At 40.1% G+C, this 25,215-nt stretch overlaps 1 protein-coding gene and 1 long non-coding RNA gene across 2 annotated transcripts; both read left to right on the top strand.

Annotated features, from left to right (window-relative positions):
• The first annotated feature begins 668 nt into the window (after nt 1-668).
• On the top strand, nt 669-7,175 carry LOC306919176 (kelch-like protein 23). The gene is made up of 7 exons (XM_079532005.1): nt 669-789; nt 1,402-1,518; nt 3,755-3,889; nt 4,484-4,672; nt 4,882-5,025; nt 5,668-5,845; nt 5,944-7,175. Exons 2-7 carry the CDS (start codon nt 1,410-1,412, stop codon nt 6,146-6,148), a joined length of 960 nt encoding a protein of 319 aa, XP_079388131.1. The 5' UTR covers nt 669-789; nt 1,402-1,409; the 3' UTR covers nt 6,149-7,175.
• Nucleotides 7,176-23,524: 16,349 nt separating this feature from the next.
• LOC306919175 lies at nt 23,525-24,144 on the top strand. The gene is made up of 3 exons (XR_013789482.1): nt 23,525-23,631; nt 23,810-23,887; nt 24,056-24,144. It is a non-coding gene; the product is annotated as an uncharacterized lncRNA (long non-coding RNA).
• The last annotated feature ends 1,071 nt before the right edge of the window (nt 24,145-25,215 follow it).

Below are 25,215 nucleotides of genomic sequence, written 5' to 3'. Positions count from 1 at the left end.
GCGGTTATTCCTTCATTAAAAAATATGATTACTCATAAGTGTAAATATAAAATCAAATATAATATAGCCTACAATTGAAACCTGCTACTGCAGTGATTTTATCCTGTGTTCAATGCGTTTCTGCGTTTGTGTGTGGACTCAGATATCTCTGTCGTATGGGCAGGGATTACTAAGACGGAGGATGAATATATCCGTGTTGCAAAAGATCCATATACGTGTAGCCTGGGCCTTAGTCTCTCACCTTGTAAGACAATCGGAGGTCTCTATCAATGTCATGTTGATCACCCAATATCCAGTTGGACTAGTACTAGCCTGGAACTCACCTATGCTTTTTATGGCATAGGCAGCTCCCGGCAGGATCCGCCGGGAGAAACTATGCGCAGCTGCGCGACATGAGACTAATTACTTAGAGCGACAGAGAGAGAGAGAGGAGTGTGTGTGTGTACGTGTGTGTCAATTTAACAAAGGTGCAGAGGATCAGAAATCAGCAGAGAGTGAGAGATGTTTGCACTACTCTATGCCGAATTTAAGTGGACTCAGACCCAGACTTTATTTTTCTCCCTGGAAATAAAAACGTCTGGGTTTCCGAGGCTAGACTAGTACTAATACTTGGTGTTCTGTGTGTTCTTCAAGGTGTTGGAGCACATCCGTCTGCCTCTCATCAGTCCCTCCTACCTCCACACTGTGGTTGAGAGTCTGGATGTGGTGAAAGAACAGCAGGGCTGTTCATCTTTGAAGCCAAGGGGGAGCAGCCACACTCTACCAGAGCACACCCACGCAGGATCACAGGTATCCTGCTGAACACATGCATGCATGTTGCACCTGATGATGCTGGAAAAAGCTTATCTGCCAATAAAGAATGAGCCTTCTATTCAGGCTTCATAGTGGTTATTACATCATGATTCCATTATTTTTTCCTCATTTTGTTTTTTTGTGATTTTATATATGTCAAAATGCACACCAATTGTCTCCTGGATTCATTCAGTGACTGCTAATGTAGTGCTGCCTCTCTGGAGAGAGAGTTCCAGAGGGCTGCCACACTGCAGCCTCTATCCCAGAAGGTTGTACTCTCCATGGGGAGAGAGTTCCAGAGGGTTGGGGCTGCCACACTGCAGCCTCTATCCCAGAAGGTTCTACTCTCCATGGGGAGAGAGTTCCAGAGGGTTGGGGCTGCCACACTGCAGCCTCTATCCCAGAAGGTTCTACTCTCCATGGGGAGAGAGTTCCAGAGGGTTGTGGCTGCCACACTGCAGCCTCTATCCCAGAAGGTTCTACTCTCCATGGGGAGAGAGTTCCAGAGGATTGGGGCTGCCACACTGAAAGCTCGAATACATTTTGGTTTCTCCTTCAACTCTTAAATCTACTCTGTCTCCCCTGCTCCTTCTCCTCTGCTTGTTGAAGTGGTTGTGATGCTGGGAGGGTCCAAAGTTGAGAGCTTCGATCCACTGACCAATCAGCAGAAGACTTTTGAAATCCTGCCCATGGCGTGCATAAAGGAGTATGCTGTGTGTTCATCAGGTGAGGATTACCATCTAGTAGGGGGTATTATCGTCATGAAATAGCTAAAATCGTTACGCGGTGGAAACAAGCACCAAATTTCAGACACATTAAAGGCTTTTTATAGGGAAAAATCCAAAATGGCCGCCAGAAATGACCTATTATTCCTAAAGGTGATATAATTCTGAAATGTTTTCAATGTCAGTTGTCTTGCCATACAGAACACGGGTGTATATTTCAAGCACTGCAAAACTGATTGATTCCTGCCTAAGCACTTCAAAAGGATTGACCATCAGTTTTATTTTGTATCACCTGCTTAGGTGGTCATTTAAAAAAAAACTCACTTCCTGTTTAAAACATTTTGGGCACGCCTTGTAGGATGCGTTAAGATCACCCAATTGACATTTGTAACACATGTCATGCTTTTATGGGTGTCTTTTGCATCACCTGTCAACTGTAGGTGGCCATTTTCAATTTAGTCAATAACGCACTTCCTGTTTCTGATTATTTTGGGCACCCCTTCTATGATGTCTTAGGATGACCCAAGGGACATGTGTGCAAAAAAGTTGTGCTTTTGAGATTATTTTGGCGTCTTTTGAGTCAATCGACAACACTGTAGGCGGCCATTTTCAATTTTGTCAATAATTCACTTCCTGTTTAAGATTTTTTTGGGCACCCCTTCTGGGATGTCTCAGGATGACCCAAGGGGGACACGTGCCGAATTGTATGCTTCTATGAGATTCTATAGGCGTTTTGAGTCAATCACCAACACTGTGGGCGCCGGCGGCCATTTTCAATTTGGTCAATAATTCACTTCCTGTTTAAGATTATTTTGGGCACCCCTTCTGGGATGTATTAGGATAACCCAAGGGACATATGTGCCAAACTGTATGCTTCTATGAGATTCTATAGGCTTTTCAGTCAATCACCAACACTGTAGGCGGCCATTTTCAATTTTGTCAATAATTCTCTTCCTGTTTAAGATTTTCCTGGGCACCCCTTCTAGGATGTCTTAGGATGACCCAAGGGACGTGTGTACCAAAATTTATGTTTTTTGGAGATTGTTTTGGTGTCTTTTGAGTCAACTGTCAACAGTTTAGGTGGCCATTTTGAATTTTGTCAATAACTCACTTCCTGTTTAAGATTTTTTTGGGCACCCCTTCTGGGATGTTTTAGGATGACCCAAGGGACATCTGTACCAAATTTCATGCTTGTTTCCACCGCGTAACGTTCCGGACAATAATACCCCCTACTAATCACAGTCAATCAATTTAAGACCTGTAATGCAGTGGTAATCTACCTTTTCAAGCCCAAGGGCACATTTTATTATACCACTAAAATGTGTTTAAAACAATGTAAAATGACAAAATGAAAAAAACACAATTGCAATTTCAGACAAGCTCAATGCATGATCGCACATTCACACAAAGACTAGTAGTTTAAATAAGAATAAACACTGATATAATAATCTAATAATAACCAATATATAATCAATGGCTAAATAGTAAAGGGATACTTCACCCTTTTTGCAAAAATACATATGTGACGTTTAGAAGATTTAGAACACTTTCCTGGGGTCTTTACGTGTGTAATATGTGGTTTTAGATATTTTAGATTTTAGCAGTGTCCATGATGTAACAAGACACTGGGCTCACTTACTTCCTCGACGACAATTCCCATAATGCTTTGGTGCACTGCTCCTCCTTGTGGATAGGGGGAGGGCTGTCTTACTGAGACAACATGTAGTCCAGGAAGGAAGTGAGACTTTGGGTCAGCCTTGCACGTAGAATCTGAAGGTGCGTTCAAACCTGAAGATATTGGTTATATAGTCGCTTCAATCGTTTCACTTTAATCACGTCAGCATTGATACAAATAGTCCCTTTGCTCGGGTTGCGAGCCGATTGGCTGTAGACACCGTAATTTAACTTTGGTAGTGTAACCAAATGGACCGGCTTGTTCACACAAGACAGCTCGGGTCAATATATTTAACATAATTCCTGCTACTATGTCATGTATGAGCAGCTAAATTAGTTCCCATGTCTTTGCAAAGTTGCTGAGTCCCGGCAGATGAACGTTGCTCCAGTTAGATTTCTCCAGCCAGGATGAAGATACCAGGCAGCCGTTCGCTTAGTTCGCAGTAGCCTTTTGGTCAATCTGGGAACACACTTTACATTCTTGTGAATCTCACAGTGCTACAGGGCCTAGAAGCATTTATTCTAACAATCAAGGTTTTAATTCTGCTCTTTTTCCACCGTAGGTTCCAGTCTGTATTTGGCCGGAGGTTTTTATGATGATGATGTTGATGATTACAATAGCAGAGAGATGTGGCGCTATGATGTTCATAACTCATGGTTGAGGATGGCTCCCATGAATGAGCCACGCTTTTGTTTCAGTAAGATTGACAACATATATTTTATGTAATTTGATAAATAATTCTAGACAATATCAGAATTTGGAAATATGGAAATTCATTAAACTAGCAGAGGCACCTGTACAGGTAGCAACATGTAAGAGTTCCAACTGCAGAATAATGACATCACAAGTGGATCCAGATGATAATTGTACATACTGTACTGACTGTAATATTGACCTACCAGTAAGATGCCCTAAGGGGCGAGAAGCCCTTGGTGACAGCAGACTGCTGGGTGAGCACTGGCGCTTTGGCATGGTGGGGGGGTCAGATCAACATATGGAATGAATTCTGTACTGGCCATATATGGAGCGTGTCTTGAGTGTACAGGGTTTGAGGTCAGATCAACATATGGAATGTCAGAACAGGAAGGACGGGTGGGGGGGATCCTCATATGGCATGTCAGAACAGGTCAGTGTCGTGATCTTCATATATGGAGATGGCCATATATGGTGGCGTGACGTGTCACGAGATGTGATGTTACGAGGTGTGACCATATATGGAGGCGTGATGTCACGAGGTGTGACCATATATGGAGGTGTGATGTTTTCCCTGTTCAACCCCACATGTTCACAGGCCTGGTGATGCTGGATGGATGTGTGTTTGCAGTCGGGGGCCGAGGGAGTGAGAAGAGTGAAGACTCGATGGAAAAATACCACCCGCACACAGACTCCTGGCAGCTCATGGAGTCTGTCGGTGTGGCAGAGCATTACGATGCTGTCTGCTGTAACGTGGTCGCACTGGATGGACATCTCTATTGTTTTGGTATGGAACAGATTTATGGACCTGCAAGTTCAGCCTGTAGGTGTTGTGCAGTTGAGGTGTCATGAGATTGTGTTATTCATGTTCCCAGATTGGTGTATGTCAAGCATAATGGTTCACTGAAAATGTACAAATCCTTTGGTATTATGTATCCATGCTTCTCCTGTTGACAGTGAATAATGTTTTGATGTTTGTGTCCTCCTGGACTCTAGGTGGCGCTCGAGGTGGCGAGACAGGTGACCAAGTGGCCAAGTACAACCCTAAAACGTCTGTGTGGACACAACTCGCTCCTATGCAGATTCCACGACATGATCAAGCAGCTGCTTGTGTTCTGAATGAAAAGATCTACGTTACAGGTATCATACCTCTACTTAAAGGCTCTTAGTCAGTGGTGGAAGAAGGACTCTGTTTTCTTTTTACTTAAGAATAGCGATACCAGAATATTGAAATACTTTTATACCCGAGAGAAAGTACAAACATATAGGCATAAAATTAAAGATGCTTGCAATACCAAAAATAAAAATACTCAATATGCAAAATGGCTCTTTTCACAGTTTTACTATTTAATTGGAATAAGTAACGCATTAATGTATTCATCACTTTAATGTTAGATGAGGTACAGGCAGAGTTTCTGTTTAGCTTAACCTATAATAATAATAATAAACATTTATCAACATGTTTAGTATGAATAATCAACATTTTAAAAGTAAATAATTGTCAAATTGCAAAAAAAAGAAATAGTGTTTGCCTCTTAAAAGACAGGAAAAAGGAAACATTCAAGTAAATTAAAAGTACAGTAAAAATATTCAGTTACATTCCACCACTGATCTTAGTTCCATAATATACTCACTTAAACTTCATTATAGTTTATTATTATTTATATTATTATTATTATAGTTTATTATTATTATAGTTTATTATTATTATAGTTTAAACTTCATTATAGTTTGGGCACATAATAAAACACACTAATCCTGTTAATTCTTCTTTGTCTATAGGTGGTGGGAGTTATAACAATAATAATAATTGGATATTTGAAAATGCGATGGAGTGCTTCAACCCCCAGACCAACCAGTGGACCATGTGTGCCTCCATGCACATGGGACGCTCTTCACCTTGCATGGTTGTGGTGGATGGAAAGATCTACGTTCTAGAAGAGCGAGACTCCGATGATAAGTATGACACTGTTGCTCCTTGAATGTCTGGGGAAATGTGTCTTCTTGTCCACACCAGACATTTCTCTCATGGCTGTTTGTTTGTTTCTCTTTGTGTAGTGTTATCCGCAACATCGAGTGCTACTGTGAAGAGACGGACACGTGGACAACTGTGGGAGAGATTGCTGATGCTCGCTTCACATTCAAATGTGTGTCTCTCAAGCTGAGGAGGGATCACGGTTCTGTATTCTCTGCTGCCCCATCTGGCGGAGTCAGGTTAGGTCAACCCGGCATAGATGAAGAAGATGCTTCTGCTGGTGACTAGGGTTGGGGTCTGGAACCAGAACCAGCATTGAGGAGCTGGAATCTGTTCCATCACACTTGGATCCAGTTTTCCACACTGTCAGAGCTGGTATGTGGACTTCATGTCTGCTAGACAATTACAATAGCAGTGGTTCTCAAACTTGTTCATTTTATTGTATTTTTTTTTTTGAGTTTCCAGTTATTGTCACCTCTTGTTTCTTTGTCATTATGCCAATGCCCTCTCCACACATGTTGCCACTGCTGTTGTACTGTGTGTCCAAGCCGGATGCCCCATGGTGGGTTGGAACCCCCTAGACTTTACCCTGTACTGCCACAACCAGGTGCCACTGAAGTTGGCCTTGTTCTGGTGGTGGGACTCAGTGATGTAACTAACAGATTAGGTTTATAAATAAATATAATTTTCAGTGTTTTTCAGCCATCTAATGTTACAGGCAGAATGGCGACCAGGCATAACTATAATATGCAAATAGCTAATTTAGTAACTATTAAGAACTGACGTTGAATAAACTACCTCAATGTGTTGTTAAATTATTGTAGTTGAGATACTTTGCACCACTGAGAACAATTCAGGAATGTATAAATAGTCCAGATTAGAGCTAATCTTCATCCTCCTTTTGTTGCAGTTCATAGGCCTATATTCATTCAGTGTAGATATCCATACATACAGGATGGAAGTCTATACAAATACTTTGTTAAACATTTGTATTTATACTTGATTTAGTATTTATGTCAGCAACAAAGAAACACTAGGGTGACTACACTACCAATCTGGTGGCAAATGTAAATATATACAGGTACACGGTAAAGAGTGTTAATTTAACCCTGAACCTGTGAGGGGGTTAAAACACTCCAGATTATACAGTGCCTGCTATTGAGATGGGAGGGGAGAGACATGACGTAAACATGAGTGTAGAAAGTATCACATTTATACAATATTATGTGATGGTATTTATTAGACCATCCGTGGTTGGTTCTAATACCATACTTTGTAGGATGATGGGGGTCAGAACCTGTTGTCTCTAGCAGACCTACGCTGCCATCTTGTGGTGGTAAGGACTCATTGCTCACATTCATACAACATCTAAAATAAAGGTTTATATTCTCATCTTGTGTCAACTAATGACCATTTATTTCTACATAATGGGAAAATGCCAACATATGCCGATTCAGCATTCCATGACAAATGCATAGTTTGGTATGAAGGTAAATTATGGACTTTCACTAAAATAATAATTGCAGAGAAACTTTGTTTCTAAAGACTTAAAAGATCATAGGTCAGACATAAAGACGCGTCATAGAAATGGACAAACAGCTTCTCAAGTAGATTAAGATGACACAAATGCTTTAGGATGAATTTATTTTTTACATAAAATGGAATACACATATTTACTTTAGGCTTCATGGCTTGAGGTCCACTCTCAAACCAAACAAGCATAATTTACTTTATAAAATAAGATATAAATACTTAAATGCATAAATAAGAACTCCAGTTGACCTAACCTCGCGTCACAAAATCACCATTTGTACCAAACTAAACATTTTAGTGAAACTGTGTTCTGGCCGCGTGATGACGTCTACCTATTTCCGCCACGACCGGATCAGAAACCCGGAAATTACTTTAGTGTCCGGAACTTTTCTTCTGTATTGTGTTGTCAGACGGACACAGTTAGTGGTAACACACGTCGTCCCTGTGAAGAAGACGGCTCCGTTCCTTTGGCAAATCTAGAACTTCCTGTTTGAGAGCTAGCAAATTTAAGACATCCGGTTGCTTTCAGTATAAAAGCATGGTTAATTAAATAATTATTACATTACATTATTAGTATTGTTATTACATTACAGTTATTGTGAAGACACACATTATGTTTCTGTGTAAAAATAAGTAATTAAATAACGTAAAAAAGTTATCTAAATGGATAAATGCCCAAGTCCATGCACTGGAGTGCCCAAGTCCATTCACTGGAGTGCATGGACTTAATAAAGTGGATGCTGGACAAAATCCCTGCTATGTTTCGACTAGTGTGACATATGCACGCGTCCGGGGAGACCTCCTCTACAACACCACACTGTCCGCTAAGCAGCAGAGGTGTAAAACAAAAATTGGCACCAGGTCAGATGTAAAAAAACTTAAAAAAATGTCCCATTTCCAGACTACAGTGGACTAAAGTGGACGCTGGACAAAAATCCCTGCTATGTTTCGACTAGTGTGACATACGCACGCGTCCGGGGAGACCTCCTCTACAACACCACACTGTCCGCTAAGCAGCAGAGGTGTAAAACAAAAATTGGCACCAGGTCAGATGTAAAAAAACTTTAAAAAACTTCCCATTTCCAGACTACAGTGGACTAAAGTGGACGCTGGACAAAAATCCCTGCTATGTTTCGACTAGTGTGACATACGCACGCGTCCGGGGAGACCTCCTCTACAACACCACACTGTCCGCTAAGCAGCAGAGGTGTAAAACAAAAATTGGCACCAGGTCAGATGTAAAAGAACTTAAAAAAACTTCCCATTTCCAGACTACAGTGGACTAAAGTGGACGCTGGACAAAAATCCCTGCTATGTTTCGACTAGTGTGACATACGCACGCGTCCGGGGAGACCTCCTCTACAACACCACACTGTCCGCTAAGCAGCAGAGGTGTAAAACAAAAATTGGCACCAGGTCAGATGTAAAAAAACTTAAAAAAACTTCCCATTTCCAGACTACAGTGGACTAAAGTGGACGCTGGACAAAAATCCTTGCTATGTTTCGACTAGTGTGACATACGCACGCGTCCGGGGAGACCTCCTCTACAACACCACACTGTCCGCTAAGCAGCAGAGGTGTAAAACAAAAATTGGCACCAGGTCAGATGTAAAAAAAACTTTAAAAAACTTCCCATTTCCAGACTACAGTGGACTAAAGTGGACACTGGACAAAAATCCCTGCTATGTTTCGACACTGGCAACATATATCACACAAAGGACAAATTGAGAGGTAGATACATTAGAAGCACAGAGCGTGCAAACTTGGGTAGATCAATGAAGAACCGATTTGCACATACTGCTTACATTGAGGCATTGAACAATGCAGACCCAAGGTCTTTAATAGCTGGAAATCGTAGCGGAGTTGGCAAAGACACTTCTTTGTACAGGAAGGTCAAACATGAACAGCGGAAACAAGGATGGAAGGATGACAGTGAGATCAAAGCGTTGATGGACCTTAAAAAAGAATGGGAGGATAAAGACACAGACAGTGTTGTTGTAAAAGGATTCATTCAAATTATTAAAGTTAGTCCCCTTAAGGTTATATGTTTTAGTGAAGCAGGAGTGAAACTGTGGCACAATGCGACGGCACAATGTGCCGCATCATGGGATGCCACAGGGGGGATCATTAAGACTAAAATAACTAAAATAACAGAGAAAAGGATTTATACATTTGAGTGATGTGTGCACTTATAGGTATATTGCATGTTGTACCATATTATACATTTGAGTGACGTTTGCATTGAAGTACATTGCATGTTGTACCTATACTTTTGAGTAACGTTTGCACTTGGTACATTGAACGTCTTACCTTTTTATACATTTGAGTAATGTATGCACTTATAGGTACGTTTGCACTTATAGTATCATTTTTAATTTTTGAGTGACGTTTGCACTGATTGACGTTTGTAGCTTTTGCATGTTTTGCATGTGTTTGAATAATGTTTGCTGTATTAACACAGATGCACACACATACAGTAAATTGATCAAAAGTTACTACTAAACTATTAAAGTAGATTCTCAGTCCACCTTAAGACAAATTACGTTTAAAAACAAATATTGTAGGGATTTGGAAACTTTTTTTGCAGAGTGAATCATGTCACACTAGTCGAAACATAGCAGGGATTTTTGTCCAGCGTCCACTTTATAAAGTCCATGCTCTCCAGTGAATAGCATTTATCCATTTAGATAACTTTTTAATTACTTATCTTTACACAGAAACATTACTTATTACTTATTTTTACACAGAAACATAATGTGTGTCCTATAGCATCGTTTAAATGCTTAATTTATAGTTTTAATGTGCAAATTAATATTTTTTTTTCAATACTCTAGAGGGTACTCTTATTTTGAAGAGATCGTCCCCCGGAAGTCTTATATTTGCTAGCTTAGATTTGCCAGAAAAACAGTGCCGAAGAAGACATGCAGGAGTAAAGTTATCTTATTGTTAAAGTTTAAAACGTCTCAAAGTGAAACTTACATTGTTTGACGGACTAATTCCATTCCTGTTTGTGTGCGGATGTCCGTCTGTTGTGGAACACTTGGTTGGACTTTGGATTTGTAGGCAGAACAACGAGGTTTGTTTATTTGAGTTGTGTTTACGTTATGTTTGTATCATATCATTACATGCGTGTTGTCGTGAGAGCTTGTTTATAGTCGGACGTTGGATTTAGGCTGATATTAGCCCTGAAACATGACTGCCATGATAATCATGACAGTCATGTTTCAGGGCTAGGCTGATATTAGAATGGTGTACTTCTGCGTGTTGCCAAGTGTTTGCACATGGACTATTGTCTCTATGAGGTTGGTGGATTGAAAGGTAGTAGTAGCTTATAGTATACCAAACTATACTTGTGTAAATTAAATGACTGCACACAAACATTTAATTTCATATTCAGTACACTTGGTGGAGTGGACTTGTGTGAAGTGGACCTCTACTAGCCGCAATTTGCAACTCTAGATTTCTTTATAATGTGATGAATCTAGAGTTGCAATACCCTCCATTGACTTTTTTTGATTTTTACAACTCTAGCAGTGATTCTCAACCTGTTTAATTTCAAGGACCCCTATTTCGACATGCATCCACGGACTCCCATTTAATGGCATTTCTATCTCTGGGACCCCCAATTTATATTCTCAACTCAACTTTATTTATATAGCACATTTTACATGACCAGGTCAACCAAAGGTCTGTACAGGTGCAAAGAACAGAACAATACAATATAAACAGCCATTTAAAACATGAAAACAAGCATTCAGAAGAAATGAAAGCAAAACTATCCAATATAAGCAGACAATACAAAGGAGCAAACAATGCAGACTATTGTACTAGTGAAGGGAACAGGGCTACCTCAACTGACATTAAAAGCCAGGGAGAATAAGTGGGTCTTAAGCAAAGATTTAAAATCTTTTATCTTTTATATTGTAAAATCAAAGTTAATTTAACTCTTGAGTGTACAATGGGGGTCTGTTTGTTCCAAACTATAATTTAGCTGGGAACCCCCTGGAACTCCCTCAAGGACCCCTGGGGGTCCCCGGTCTCCACTTTGGGAACCACTGCCTTATATCATCATTATGGGAGGGAGAAGAGTCTAGGATGTGTAGCTGACATGATGTTTAATGCCACAATGCATAGGAAACATAATGATGCTTACTAGTTGTTCTCACTCTCTGAGAAACATGTACACGTTCATTTGTCAAAGAAGTAACCCAGAGAAAGAATCCTGATACTCAGACTGCTCTAGTGGCCAGTCGTAGCAGACTGGCTGTACTCAGTTACAAATGCTTGTTTAACTGAACAGAGTGTAGTAGCCAGGACTAGCGATGAAAATGATCAGTTAATTTGTTAATTGATAAGCATATCAATCAATTAACCGGTTAGTCGATAATCTGTGTTTTTTGTTAAACCCCAGCTGCGTGCCCTCTTGCTCGTGCTACATGCGCGAGTAGAACCGCCCGCTTGCAGTCCCAGCTTTGGCCAGTAGGGTTAGGCAGCTTCAACGTTTCCCAGCCGCCCTGGGGGTTGGTGTAAGCACATGTAACAGTAATGTAGTGTGTTCTCTCTCCACCTCACCTCAGCCATGAGTTAAACCACATGTAACAGTAATGTAGTGTGTTCTCTCTCCACCTCACCTCAGCCATGGCTGACAACATCCTGGATGCATCATTACCAGATCAGCAACATGACTCACAGATTGGTAGTAGTTTATTTGTCTGATTATGACTGTCCCTCTGGATGTTGTTGTTGTCGTTGCACTTCAGGAGGACGGTGTACCTCCATCCTCCCTGGATGCTGAGGTGTTTGTGGACCCCCACCATCCCAACAAGCTGTTAGAGGGTCTCAACAGGCTGCGTCTCAACCACTGGGCGAAAAGAGCAAGAATCCCTAAATTCCGGTTTTAGGATTCTTCTAGAATACGGACATTTCTGATGCATATCCTGAGTTTTGTTGATATGCGGCATATTATGTAAAATATGAACTCAATATACACCCTGAAGACAATATATTGTACTAGGATATGAGCGTAATTTTATTTTTGTCATGTATCTGTTCCGAAAATGACCTGTTTGTCATGTATCTGTTCCGAAAATGACCTGAGGGCGAAAATAGCAAGAATCCCTAATTTCCGGTTTTAGGATTCTTCTAGAATACGGACATTTCTTATGCATATCCTGAGTTTGTTGATATGCGGCATATTATGTAAAATATGAACTCAATATACACCCTGAAGACAATATATTGTACTAGGATATGAGCGTAATTTTATTTTTGTCATGTATCTGTTCCGAAAATGACCTGTTTGTCATGTATCTGTTCCGAAAATGACCTGAGGGCGAAAATAGCAAGAATCCCTAATTTCCGGTTTTAGGATTCTTCTAGAATACGGACATTTCTTATGCATATCCTGAGTTTGTTGATATGCGGCATATTATGTAAAATATGAACTCAATATACACCCTGAAGACAATATATTGTACTAGGATATGAGCGTAATTTTATTTTTGTCATGTATCTGTTCCGAAAATGACCTGTTTGTCATGTATCTGTTCCGAAAATGACCTGAGGGCGAAAATAGCAAGAACCCCTAATTTCCGGTTTTAGGATTCTTCTAGAATACAGACATTTCTTATGCATATCCTGAGTTTGTTGATATGCGGCATATTATGTAAAATATGAACTCAATATACACCCTGAAGACAATATATTGTACTAGGATATGAGCGTAATTTTATTTTGGTCATGTATGTGTTCCGAAAATGACCTGAGGGCGAAAATAGCAAGAATCCCTAATTTCCGGTTTTAGGATTCTTCTAGAATACGGACATTTCTTATGCATATCCTGAGTTTGTTGATTTGCGGCATATTATGTAAAATATGAACTCAATATACACCCTGAAGACAATATATTGTACTAGGATATGAGCGTAATTTTATTTTTGTCATGTATCTGTTCCGAAAATGACCTGTTTGTCATGTATCTGTTCCGAAAATGACCTGAGGGCGAAAATAGCAAGAATCCCTAATTTCCGGTTTTAGGATTCTTCTAGAATACGGACATTTCTTATGCATATCCTGAGTTTGTTGATATGCGGCATATTATGTAAAATATGAACTCAATATACACCCTGAAGACAATATATTGTACTAGGATATGAGCGTAATTTTATTTTGGTCATGTATGTGTTCCGAAAATGACCCGAGGGCGAAAATAGCAAGAATCCCTAATTTCCGGTTTTAGGATTCTTCTAGAATACGGACATTTCTTATGCATATCCTGAGTTTGTTGATATGCGGCATATTATGTAAAATATGAACTCAATATACACCCTGAAGACAATATATTGTACTAGGATATGAGCGTAATTTTATTTTTGTCATGTATCTGTTCCGAAAATGACCTGAGGGCGAAAATAGCAAGAATCCCTAATTTCCGGTTTTAGGATTCTTCTAGAATACGGACATTTCTTATGCATATCCTGAGTTTGTTGATATGCGGCATATTATGTAAAATATGAACTCAATATACACCCTGAAGACAATATATTGTACTAGGATATGAGCGTAATTTTATTTTTGTCATGTATGTGTTCCGAAAATGACCTGAGGGCGAAAATAGCAAGAATCCCTAATTTCCGGTTTTAGGATTCTTCTAGAATACGGACATTTCTTATGCATATCCTGAGTTTGTTGATATGCGGCATATTATGTAAAATATGAACTCAATATACACCCTGAAGACAATATATTGTACTAGGATATGAGCGTAATTTTATTTTTGTCATGTATGTGTTCCGAAGATGACCTGAGGGCGAAAATAGCAAGAATCCCTAATTTCCGGTTTTAGGATTCTTCTAGAATACGGACATTTCTTATGCATATCCTGAGTTTGTTGATATGCGGCATATTATGTAAAATATGAACTCAATATACACCCTGAAGACAATATATTGTACTAGGATATGAGCGTAATTTTATTTTGGTCATGTATGTGTTCCGAAAATGACCTGAGGGCGAAAATAGCAAGAATCCCTAATTTCCGGTTTTAGGATTCTTCTAGAATACGGACATTTCTTATGCATATCCTGAGTTTGTTGATATGCGGCATATTATGTAAAATATGAACTCAATATACACCCTGAAGACAATATATTGTACGAGGATATGAGCGTAATTTTATTTTTGTCATGTATCTGTTCCGAAAATGACCTGAGGGCGAAAATAGCAAGAATCCCTAATTTCCGGTTATAGGATTCTTCTAGAATACGGACATTTCTTATGCATATCCTGAGTTTGTTGATATGCGGCATATTATGTAAAATATGAACTCAATATACACCCTGAAGACAATATATTGTACTAGGATATGAGCGTAATTTTATTTTTGTCATGTAGCCTATGTGTTCCGAAAATGACCTGAGGGCGAAAATAGCAAGAATCCCTAATTTCCGGTTTTAGGATTCTTCTAGAATACGGACATTTCTTATGCATATCCTGAGTTTGTTGATATGCGGCATATTATGTAAAATATGAACTCAATATACACCCTGAAGACAATATATTGTACTAGGATATGAGCGTAATTTTATTTTGGTCATGTATGTGTTCCGAAAATGACCTGAGGGCGAAAATAGCAAGAATCCCTAATTTCCGGTTTTATGATTCTTCTAGAATACGGACATTTCTTATGCATATCCTGAGTTTGTTGATATGCGGCATATTATGTAAAATATGAACTCAATATACACCCTGAAGACAATATATTGTACTAGGATATGAGCGTAATTTTATTTTTGTCATGTATGTGTTCCGAAGATGACCTGAGGGCGAAAATAGCAAGAATCCCTAATTTCCGGTTTTAGGATTCTTCTAGAATACGGACATTTCTGATGCATATCCTGAGTTTGTTCTATTATGCACCATATAACCATTGGGCCTGTTTTGAGTGAGATATTTTACTGATATTGGTACTTGGTAGTTCATGAACATTGACATGTTGGATAAGTCACTGGATTTTCTGTAGAATACAGAGCTGATTGACCTGAGTTCTTTGATTTGCCAAATGTTATCATATACAAACCCACTATACATCACAAGGACATACATCTCTGCTGTCAGGAAGAAACCACTGTTATTTCTTTCAGAAAATGAAGAAAACATTTTTTTTTAAACAAAGCAATACTGCCTTAGTTGGAATTTATATATTGCCACTTACTTGCATGAGAGGTGGTAGAGTTAGCTGTTTTAACAGACAGTTTGAGTTTCCAATTGAGTTAAGAGGTTTAGTTCAAAGCACCTTTTACGATTTCATTGTGTGTTAATAGCATTGATTTGAAACCTCCAAAATAGAGTTGGGTGGTACCTCCCGACAGTAACAATACTATAAGGATACCAGCAGCTACATCTTATTTTTGTCATGTGTTCCAAATAACACATTTCCACGATTTTTCAAAAACAAAAGGGGGATGGCACTCTATTGTGTAAAGGTTGTTGGGGGGGCATTCTGCCCAACAATTACATAGGTTAAACCAGGGGTTAAACTATGGTGCGTGCACCCCTTGTGGTTCACAAAGTGGGGTCTGGGGACCCCCAGGGGTCCTTGAGGGAGTTCCGTGGGGTCCCCAGCTAAATGATAGTTTGGAACCAAATGGACCCTTATTGGTCTATAACTCTGAGTGTACAATTGGAACCATGTGTACACTCTCAATTAACATTGATTTTACAATATAAATTGGGGTCCCAGAGATGGAAATGCCATTAAATGGGGGGTCTGTTAGAGCCGTACATATCTTCTCTTATGGGAGTTCCTGACATATCTTTTCAAATTGGAGTCCGCGGGCTAATAAATGTCAATTTGGGGGTCCTTGACATGAAAACATTTGGGAACCACTGCTCTATGGGGTGCGTGACATGAAAAGGGTAATGGTGGATTTATGGTGATATTTAACACAAACAGCCAAATCTGCAACACTGTTGTAAGGAGATGTATAGAGCAGCTGCAGGAGTATACAGCAGATGGCATGTCTTTCAGTGCATTGGGTGCACGGACAGTACAGGGGGGTGCACAGGGGGTGCACGGACAAAAACATTTGTGTACCGTTAAACATATCTTGCTGAAGGTAGTGTTACCTTACCAACACATTAACAGATTCCTGTCTTGCTGTAGAAAATGCTACTTTGAAGTACAGCATGCACACTGGCTACTGTACGTGCCACGTAGGGTAAAACGGACGAAAGGAGTGTTCGTCGGAGAGAGACGAGAGAGAGTGCTAATAATAATTTAATGTAGGCCTAAAGTTTGTAAAATAAACGGTAAAACGCCCAAGGCTCCACGTGCGTCTGTGTTTACTGTTTGCTGTTTGTGTCTGTGTGTGCAGTGCACTTGCATGACGCCGCGCGGCCCCTGGTAAAGTAACGCCCACCGGAAACAGTTGATTTACAAACTCTCAACCTATTTCATTGCGACGCTTTGTGAGCTTGTAGATCGGCAGATTTCCCTGTCCCCCACTCAATAACCATTGACACAGTTGTAGTTATATTTACACTTTTATCTCAAAATTATTTTGCTATTCTACTGTTAGCTTGTATCCTATCCCCCCACCCCCTACCACCCACCCACACACACACACATACATATGCCTACATTCAGTTTTCTTGCATTTTGCTTATCTTAGGAGGTGATAACTTAACTTTGATTCAGACAGACAGACAGACAGACAGACAGACAGACAGACAGACAGACAGACAGACAGACAGACAGACAGACAGACAGACAGACAGACAGACAGACAGACTGTATGTCTGTCTGTCTCGCTGCCACGATATTTTCAAACCCGTCTGGGCAGGTGGGATACTGGCATGTTATATTATGATGGTGCCATTTACCAAAACACAGACAGGCACCATGCACATTTTGTAAGTGCCTGTGAATTATTTTGTAGTCCACTTCCAACTCTGTGTGGTCGATCATACTAACTACAGACAAATGAGCTGCAATGTTTTGGGAAGAATGTCCTGGAAGACAGTTGAAAGATGAATTAATGAAAACATTGACAAAGTGAAGTCATGTGAATCCTCAATGCCATTTGGGTCATGGTGTCATGAGTGACCTCCCGCTTTGCCCTCCACAAACGGCGAGGGAACTGTGCAGTTCACGTCATTTGACCAGTACAGTCCTCCTAATACCCTTTCACTTGCCATTCTTTATTATTTTTAATAGAAACCCTTAAATGCTGCACCAGCTGACCTTTTCTTAAATGTGTCTATATAGCAACTCTAGTCAGCTTTTGGTCATCATTTCTCACCAGCTTTGTTTAAACAGTAATTGACTAGAATGGTTATACATATGGAGATATTATTAACTGAAGTCACACACACACACACACACACACACACACACACACACACACACACACACACACACACACACACACACACACACACACACACACACACACACACACACACATTGTACAGTGCGAATGGGACAACATATAACCTATTTGTTTGATAATTACATTATGTATTGTGCCTGACTTGAATGAGCAATATATAATCGGGGACTCATGGGAGCCCATAATGCTCAGAGGCCTGAGGATTTAAACATCAAGGTTTCCCGAGTCCACCTCAGCCCCCCCATACATGCAGGCTTCTTCACCAACTGTAGAAGCTCTTCAACAGTTTGAAGGGGTTTACGGCACACAGGCATGACTTTAGTGACCTGTCAACCGGCCGGATACAGAATGTGTAGGGGTCTTAGTCATCCATGAGCATGCAGGGGACATATTTTAAAATATCTCCTTCTGACTGACTTCAATGAGCCATCAGGGACTGTGAACCAATAATGCTCTGAGCCCTGCTTGCCTAATCTGTACAGTAGGCTATGCGCATACAATTCGGCTGGCCGAGACGAACGAGAAAACATATAGGTCTCCTCCCAAACGGACACTCCTAAAGGTCAACAGTCACCCAAGACTTTGAAGCGACCTTTGGGCATTATAAATCGTTTAAATATTTTAAAAAAATCCTTTTTTTTCAGGCAGGACACATTTTTCATATTTGAAGGATGCCAAATCCGATGAAATGGGTCTCGTGTCTCTCCGACACTTCTAAGCGTCCACGATCAAGGAATAGACACGACATTCGGACTAAGCCGATTCAACATTTGCGGCCTTCTGTCCTTAAAATAAATAGTAAATTCCCAATAAATCGTAGAGACAAACGGAAAAAAGATCTTCGATCGGCTGGCCGAGACGGACGAGAAAACATAGGTCTCCTCCCAAACGGACACTCCTAAAGGTCAACATTCACCCAAGAGGCTTTGAAGTGACCTTTTTGGCATTATAAATCCTTTAAATATTTAAAAAAAAATCATTTTTTTTCAGGCAGGACACATTTTTCATATTTGAAGGATGCCAAATCCGATGAAATGGGTCTCGTGTCTCTCCGACACTTCTAAGCGTCCACGATCAAGGAATAGACACGACATTCGGACTAAGCCGATTCAACATTTGCGGCCTTCTGTCCTTAAAATCAATAGTAAATTCCCCAAAAATCGTAGAGACAAACGGAAAAAATATCTTCGATCGGCTGGCCGAGACGAACGAGAAGACATAGGACACTCCTAAAGGTCAACATTCACCCAAGAGGCTTTGAAGCGACCTTTTTGGCATTATAAATCCTTTAAATATTTTTAAAAAATCCTTTTTTTTCCAGGCAGGACACATTTTTCATATTTGAAGGATGCCAAGGACCTTTTGTTGATCAGGCAAGTCTGACTGTGTGTGTGTGTGTGTGTGTGTGTGTGTGTGTGTGCGTGTGCGTGTGCGTGTGCGTGTGTGTGTGTGTGTGTGCGACTTCAGTTAATAATATCTCCATATGTATAACCATTCTAGTCAATTACTGTTTAAACAAAGCTGGTGAGAAATGATGACCAAAAGCTGACTAGAGTTGCTATATAGACAAATTTCAGAAAGGTCAGCTGGTGCAGCATTTAAGGGTTTCTATTAAAAAATAATAAAGAATGGCAAGTGAAAGGGTATTAGGAGGACTGTACTGGTCAAATGACGTGAACTGCACAGTTCCCTCGCCGTTTGTGGAGGGCAAAGCGGGAGGTCATGACACCATGACCCAAATGGCATTGAGGATTCACATGACTTCACTTGGCATTAATTCATCTTTCAACTGTGTTCCAGGACATTCTTCCCAAAATATTGCAGCTCATTTGTCTGTAGTTAGATCGACGTATGATCGACCACACAAAGTTGGAAGTGGACTACAAAATAATTCACAGGCACCTACAAAATGTGCATGGTGCCTGTCTGTGTTTTGGTAAATGGCACCATCATAATATAACATGCCAGTCTCCCACCTGCCCAGAGGGGTTTGATCTATCTATCTATCTATCTATCTATCTATCTATCTATCTATCTATCTATCTATCAGCGAGACAGACAGTGAGATAGACAGCGAGACAGAAAGACAGACAGACTGTCTGTCTGTCTGTCTGTCTGTCCTTTTTCAAGGACCCCCAGTTTGACATGCATATGCCACGTCAGACTTTCAGGTCCGTCATTGCCATCCCCAGTTCCTGCATACTGATGTGAGGGTATAAATTCCAGGATGGTATCTTGCAACCTTACGGAGGGGGAAAGACCTTCTTTAATACTTGGTTGTCTATGCTAAATCTTTCCAATGTGTGTAGTAGCGGCACCCACACACATTATCACACATTTGAAAAGATTATGGATTTTACAATCACATACACACACACACACACACACAGACACACGCGCGCACCATGCTTGGCTCCAGGATTAAATGACTGAGGCCGGCAAATAAAAATGTCAATTGTCAAATGTCAATCTAATTTTTAAATTTAAACTATGAGGGTGCAGAATTTGCAACTGAGGGTGCCAGGCACCAGTTATTGGTCTCATAACTTTCATTTTTAATTTTACGTAGATCTATAAGGGTCCATTTGGTTTAACCAACTCTCCATCATTTAGCTGGGGGCCACCTGGAACCCCTATAAGGACCACTGGTGGTCCCCGAACAACTGGAACTCCCCAGAACCACTGCTGAGTGTAACCCACCTGATAATAACCATATAATTTAATATCAAACACAAAAAAACTGCTTGAAATAAGTTTTTTTTTTAAACTGCATCATACAGTCAATACAGACAACATACATTAATTGACAGGTTGTAAGAAAATAATCAGTTTAAGGCCCAAACAATCTGTATTATTATATTATATTGTGAATGAAAGTGAAAGAAATCAGGCATTCATCATTGTAGTTGCTGAAGAAACGTGACATAAGGAGTGTTAATGGAAAGCACTTAAAAGATCAACTACACATCCCACAATGCATTGCAGCTCTTCAGTTCACCCATAGTGCACCGCGTTTTTGAAAAGACGAAATCTGATTGGCTGTGACGTTTAGGCAGTGATGTGGCAGGCAGCCATTGGCTCATGAAAGAGCACACGCTGTCCTTTGAACAGAGAGGAGCCTGCCTGCACTCAGCAGTTGACAGACACACACAGAAGCTGTAGCATGGAATGGATATTACAGGTAATGCTAAGCTTTTATTTATTGGTTTGCAGCTACATTTGCACTTCATACTGTAGTGTTTTCAGCCTTTGTCAATGTTTGCCTTTGTCAATGTTTTCATGTCAAACCAAAAGTAGGCTATTTGGCTGCAGAGCCACGTTTGAAAAGACTTAAAATATGTTGCTTAATTAAAGGTAGTGTAGAGGATTTTCTTTGGTTGAAATAAGTGTCATAGCTCTATATTGTGATAATCATTGGTATAGTCTGTGTTTGTTCAGTAACAGTTTAAGTAGCTCTATATTGTGACAGTAATCATTGCTATAGAGTGTTTGTTCAGCAACAAGAATAAAATTGGTCCAATGGCTGGAGTTTGATATTCTCCCAACATGAAATCTATTACAAGAGTATATTTCAAGAATTCGGAGAGTATCCATATGGAGGATATCACCATATTCGGGCAAAGGATTCTTGGGTTTTTCGCTCAGTGGCTGTTTTCAATATAACTAATGGACTAATTAGCACTGCAGTTGTGCACATGATTATGTAACTGATTTTTGTATGCCAGATAGCACTATGAGAGCATTTCTGGCAATTTCATTGCTTTCAATTAAAAAGAGGAATGTACAGTATTGTTAGTGCAGTGGTTCTCAACCGGTCCGTCTGATTTTTTCGGGGTCCCCAGATGACAGTAATACAGTGACAATTTAAGGAAAGACTACATCAAAAGTAATCAAGAAACCATCATATAAACTGGTCAAACATGGGCCAAATAAAAAATAGCTGATCTACAAGCTCAATGCATGGAATTGTGAGCTTGTAGATCCGATAGTCACTTACTGTCTCCAGCACATTTTGTTTTAGCTTGTCTTTGAGGTACTACTGTATATAGCTGATATGTCCTATAGCCTGGTGCGTGTTAACATGTGCTTAGATAATGTAGAATTTGTTTTCGTGCATGAAATATTTTTGATAAAATTCAGGAATTCAGAGAAAAGCGGTTGGAAGGATCTCTGTGTCACTGCACACTTTGACACTGCACACTTTTGCCATGAGTTCTAAATGTACAGATGAGTTACATACAAGGACAGTACAGTAATTTGGAGTTACTTTAGATGCATACTGATAATGGGTCTAGTGGCGGTTTTGTATAGGGTTCTTTCTTGTGTGCTTCTGGAAGACCATATTGACATTTCAAAACCTATTTACATCACTGATGGTCGATAGGGAAGTGTAAAATAATCAAATTAACCTTTATATAGAGCACAGTTGCACTGGATTTCATAAATTTTACTCACCGCTGAGTATAATGTGAAGTTTAGGTGGAGTACAAAGCAGCAACATTGCCAACGCAGCATGCTGCAACCAAACACTGAATGCTGCCTTCAGTGACTGACACAGTGAGGGGAGTGGCAGTTCAGGAAGTGACATCATATTCTTTATACTGATCTGACTGACTGATCATTGACATGTTTGGTTACCATTTTTAACTGGGTTACCCCTCCGATTGCAAATATTATAGTAGTTAGTTAGTTTCTAATAGTATTTCATATTTTATCACCTTGTTTATTAGTGATTGCTTGAAAGTTTCCAGAGTGTCAACCAGTTGCTGATGATATTGTGACATCAAATGATGCACCATGAAAGCATAGGATTGGCACAAATCTTCCATGAGACCTTTTGTGTTATGGAAGGTATTGGATAGTGTCTTAACAGTTAAGGGGAGATATGGACAAAATCAAAATGGTACCACATTATGATGATTGTGGTGGTCATCTGGCCTAAGGCAACACATGGTGCGAGGGAAGGATAAAGTATAGAAAAGTAGGAAAAACAAGAAGAAAATAACTGAATGGCCTTTGTCAAGGTCAAATCTGTTGTGCAGTCAACTTGTTGGATTGGTGCTTCCAGTGGGAAAAAAATAAGGAGTTTCCAGTTATGGTGTCAAATAGAAATTATATATATAAAAAGTTATGTGAGTCTGTGACTGTTCTTTAGTGGAAAATGCAGTGATGAAAATGTTATAAGATGGTCATATCCCTTCATTCAGGCCAAGAAAAGCTATGGCATCCAATTTGAAAATTAAAAAAAAGTTTTCTCAAAACAAAGTTCTTGCAATGTTGTGGTCAGTTGAATGTGTTGAATTCCCTCTGCTCTTAGTAGCAGGTCATTATTGGCATGATCATCGCTGACAGGCCTGGTTATCCATGTTGTTATTGAAAGTGTGTTTGTGTTATATACTTATGCAGTCTTTGCGCCTGTGTTTTATGTAGCCAAAATACAAAACTGGTGTTGCCGTTAATACAATCTCCGTTGGTAGGTCTGGTTGGTGTCAGTGAATGTTTGAGAGTGTATGTAGGATATGTATCCCAGTAATTGCAGTGATCTGTAGTTGCCAATGAGTTTACAGACATGTATTCATGTTTTTCTTTTTTTTATGCTAAGGTTTTCTCAAAGGGATGTGTGTATGTGTGTGTGCCCATTTTTGCTTTTGAAAACTGGTGTAACTTTTCCTTAATTCCAGAAATGGCAGAAATAAAAGTTGGCTAAGGTCCTGCAGCTCCAATGCCCTGATTGGGTGTAGACCTTCATAGCACCATGGCACAACTTCCCAGAGGAACTGTTGCAGTCTTTGGACACCGGAGAAACATCAAATGGGAATTCAGGAAGATTGTGGTGAAATTATGAATGTGAGTTCCTGCTTAGGAAGAACTAAGCAGACTAAGCAACTAAGCAGAACTAAGCAGGAAGAACACAACTGTATGCAGCTGAACTTGTATTTCCCTCAACCTGAAATACAATACATTTATGTTGATGGTGATGAGCAGTTTTAAAATCTTAATGATGCTTGTTTTATTATTTTGTTAGTTTCTTATTCAGAGAGTCCTGTTTTCTGCAAAACGTCTACCCATCAGCGCTGGCATCAACCCTGGGGTTTCTGGAGAGGTGTGTATTTTTGTGTTTGCTTTAGCCTGCACTAAAAGAAAGTAGCACTGCCTAATCTAAATCTTTTCCATTAGAAGTTGCCTTAAATGAACATCTTCATTTAAAAATATATTTTTCTTTGTTTTATAATAATATATATATAATACTGTTTTTATTCTATTTCCGCAGGTGTCTGTTCTCCATCAACCCAGAGAAGGAGAGCACATCGTATCTATAGTTGTGAATCCTAGGTATACCTTGATTCACTCTCGGACCATGAGTAGTGAGATTGTTGATTATGGTAAGATTCATAGGCCCTCATTTATCAATTGAGTGTAAAATCTGCCCCAAATTCGAGTGTAGGATTCGTAGTACACCCACGTCGGGTCGGCATTTACAAAATGATCGCAGACAGCTGTTTCTTCCTTAATTTCGTTCGGACGTTTATAAATGTGACGGCTGAAATCTATCTGGCACGCCCTATGAAATCAAGCCTCGCCCTCGTTTTTGCGACATGAACAACTGCAGTACGACCTTGGAAACCATAGTTACATGACGAAAAAAGTCAATAAAAAAGTCACCCCCCTCTCATACACACACAGACGCACGCACGCACACGCAACTTGCAAGTCCAACTGGTTTGTTGTAGCCTATCTTAAATAAATTGTGCATGCAACTTTCTGGTTAGTAAACCACAGCATGCAAGCCGCCTTTGTTTTAAAATGGTTCCCCAAACCGTTCACACTTCACACTTCACTATCGGCCGGGGCTACCCCCCCCATGCTAATTTGCCCAGTCAATCATTTGATCCGCGCTACGCGCCTGCCGTGTGTTGTTAGTTGTAGCCTATATTAAATTATTAAAGTATTTATTCATTTAATATAGCCTACAACAATATATTAGTGAACGAAAATCTGAACCTGCATGTGAACAATGAATTAAATAACAAATAGGCGCACACACACGCTGCTGTTTTCCTCCTCTCCTGTCCTGTCTGTCTCTATCACTGTTCATGACACCGCGACCATGCACGTTTATGACAATCTATTTAGATTAGCCTACCTCGCTAGTCGCAGTAGTAGTCGGTGCAGTGGCTGGGCTATCAACTGACAATTATATAAATGTGCAGCCTAAACCAGCCTCATGTGGCACACTGGCACTGGTGGGCTGGCAGCCTGGCTGGGTGGTTTAGCCTATACCTAACTCCGATGCGGTCAGCGGTCCCCAATTTTGCGCTGGCACGCCGGCATGGCACATTTGGCATTCGAGCGACGCGTCGGGTTTATTAAACGAGGAGGAGATTGCACATAGGCTACTGTAACTCCAGAAAGACATCGGCCTGCTGTTGA

Source organism: Electrona antarctica (assembly GCF_951216825.1).
Source record: "Electrona antarctica genome assembly, contig: scaffold_435, whole genome shotgun sequence".
In the NCBI taxonomy this organism is placed as follows: domain Eukaryota; kingdom Metazoa; phylum Chordata; class Actinopteri; order Myctophiformes; family Myctophidae; genus Electrona; species Electrona antarctica.
The sequence above is the reverse complement of the archived record's forward strand: the minus strand, read 5'-3'. Positions and strand labels throughout refer to the sequence as shown.

Bases quoted from the DNA above. Each gene is read 5' to 3' on its own strand.
- LOC306919176 (XM_079532005.1), top strand. From the start codon at position 1,410: ATGCTGGGAGGGTCCAAAGTTGAGAGCTTCGATCCACTGACCAATCAG. The intron at 3,890-4,483 runs GTAAGATTGACA...ACATGTTCACAG, and splicing joins TGAGCCACGCTTTTGTTTCA to GCCTGGTGATGCTGGATGGA. The intron at 5,026-5,667 runs GTATCATACCTC...CTTTGTCTATAG, and splicing joins TGAAAAGATCTACGTTACAG to GTGGTGGGAGTTATAACAAT.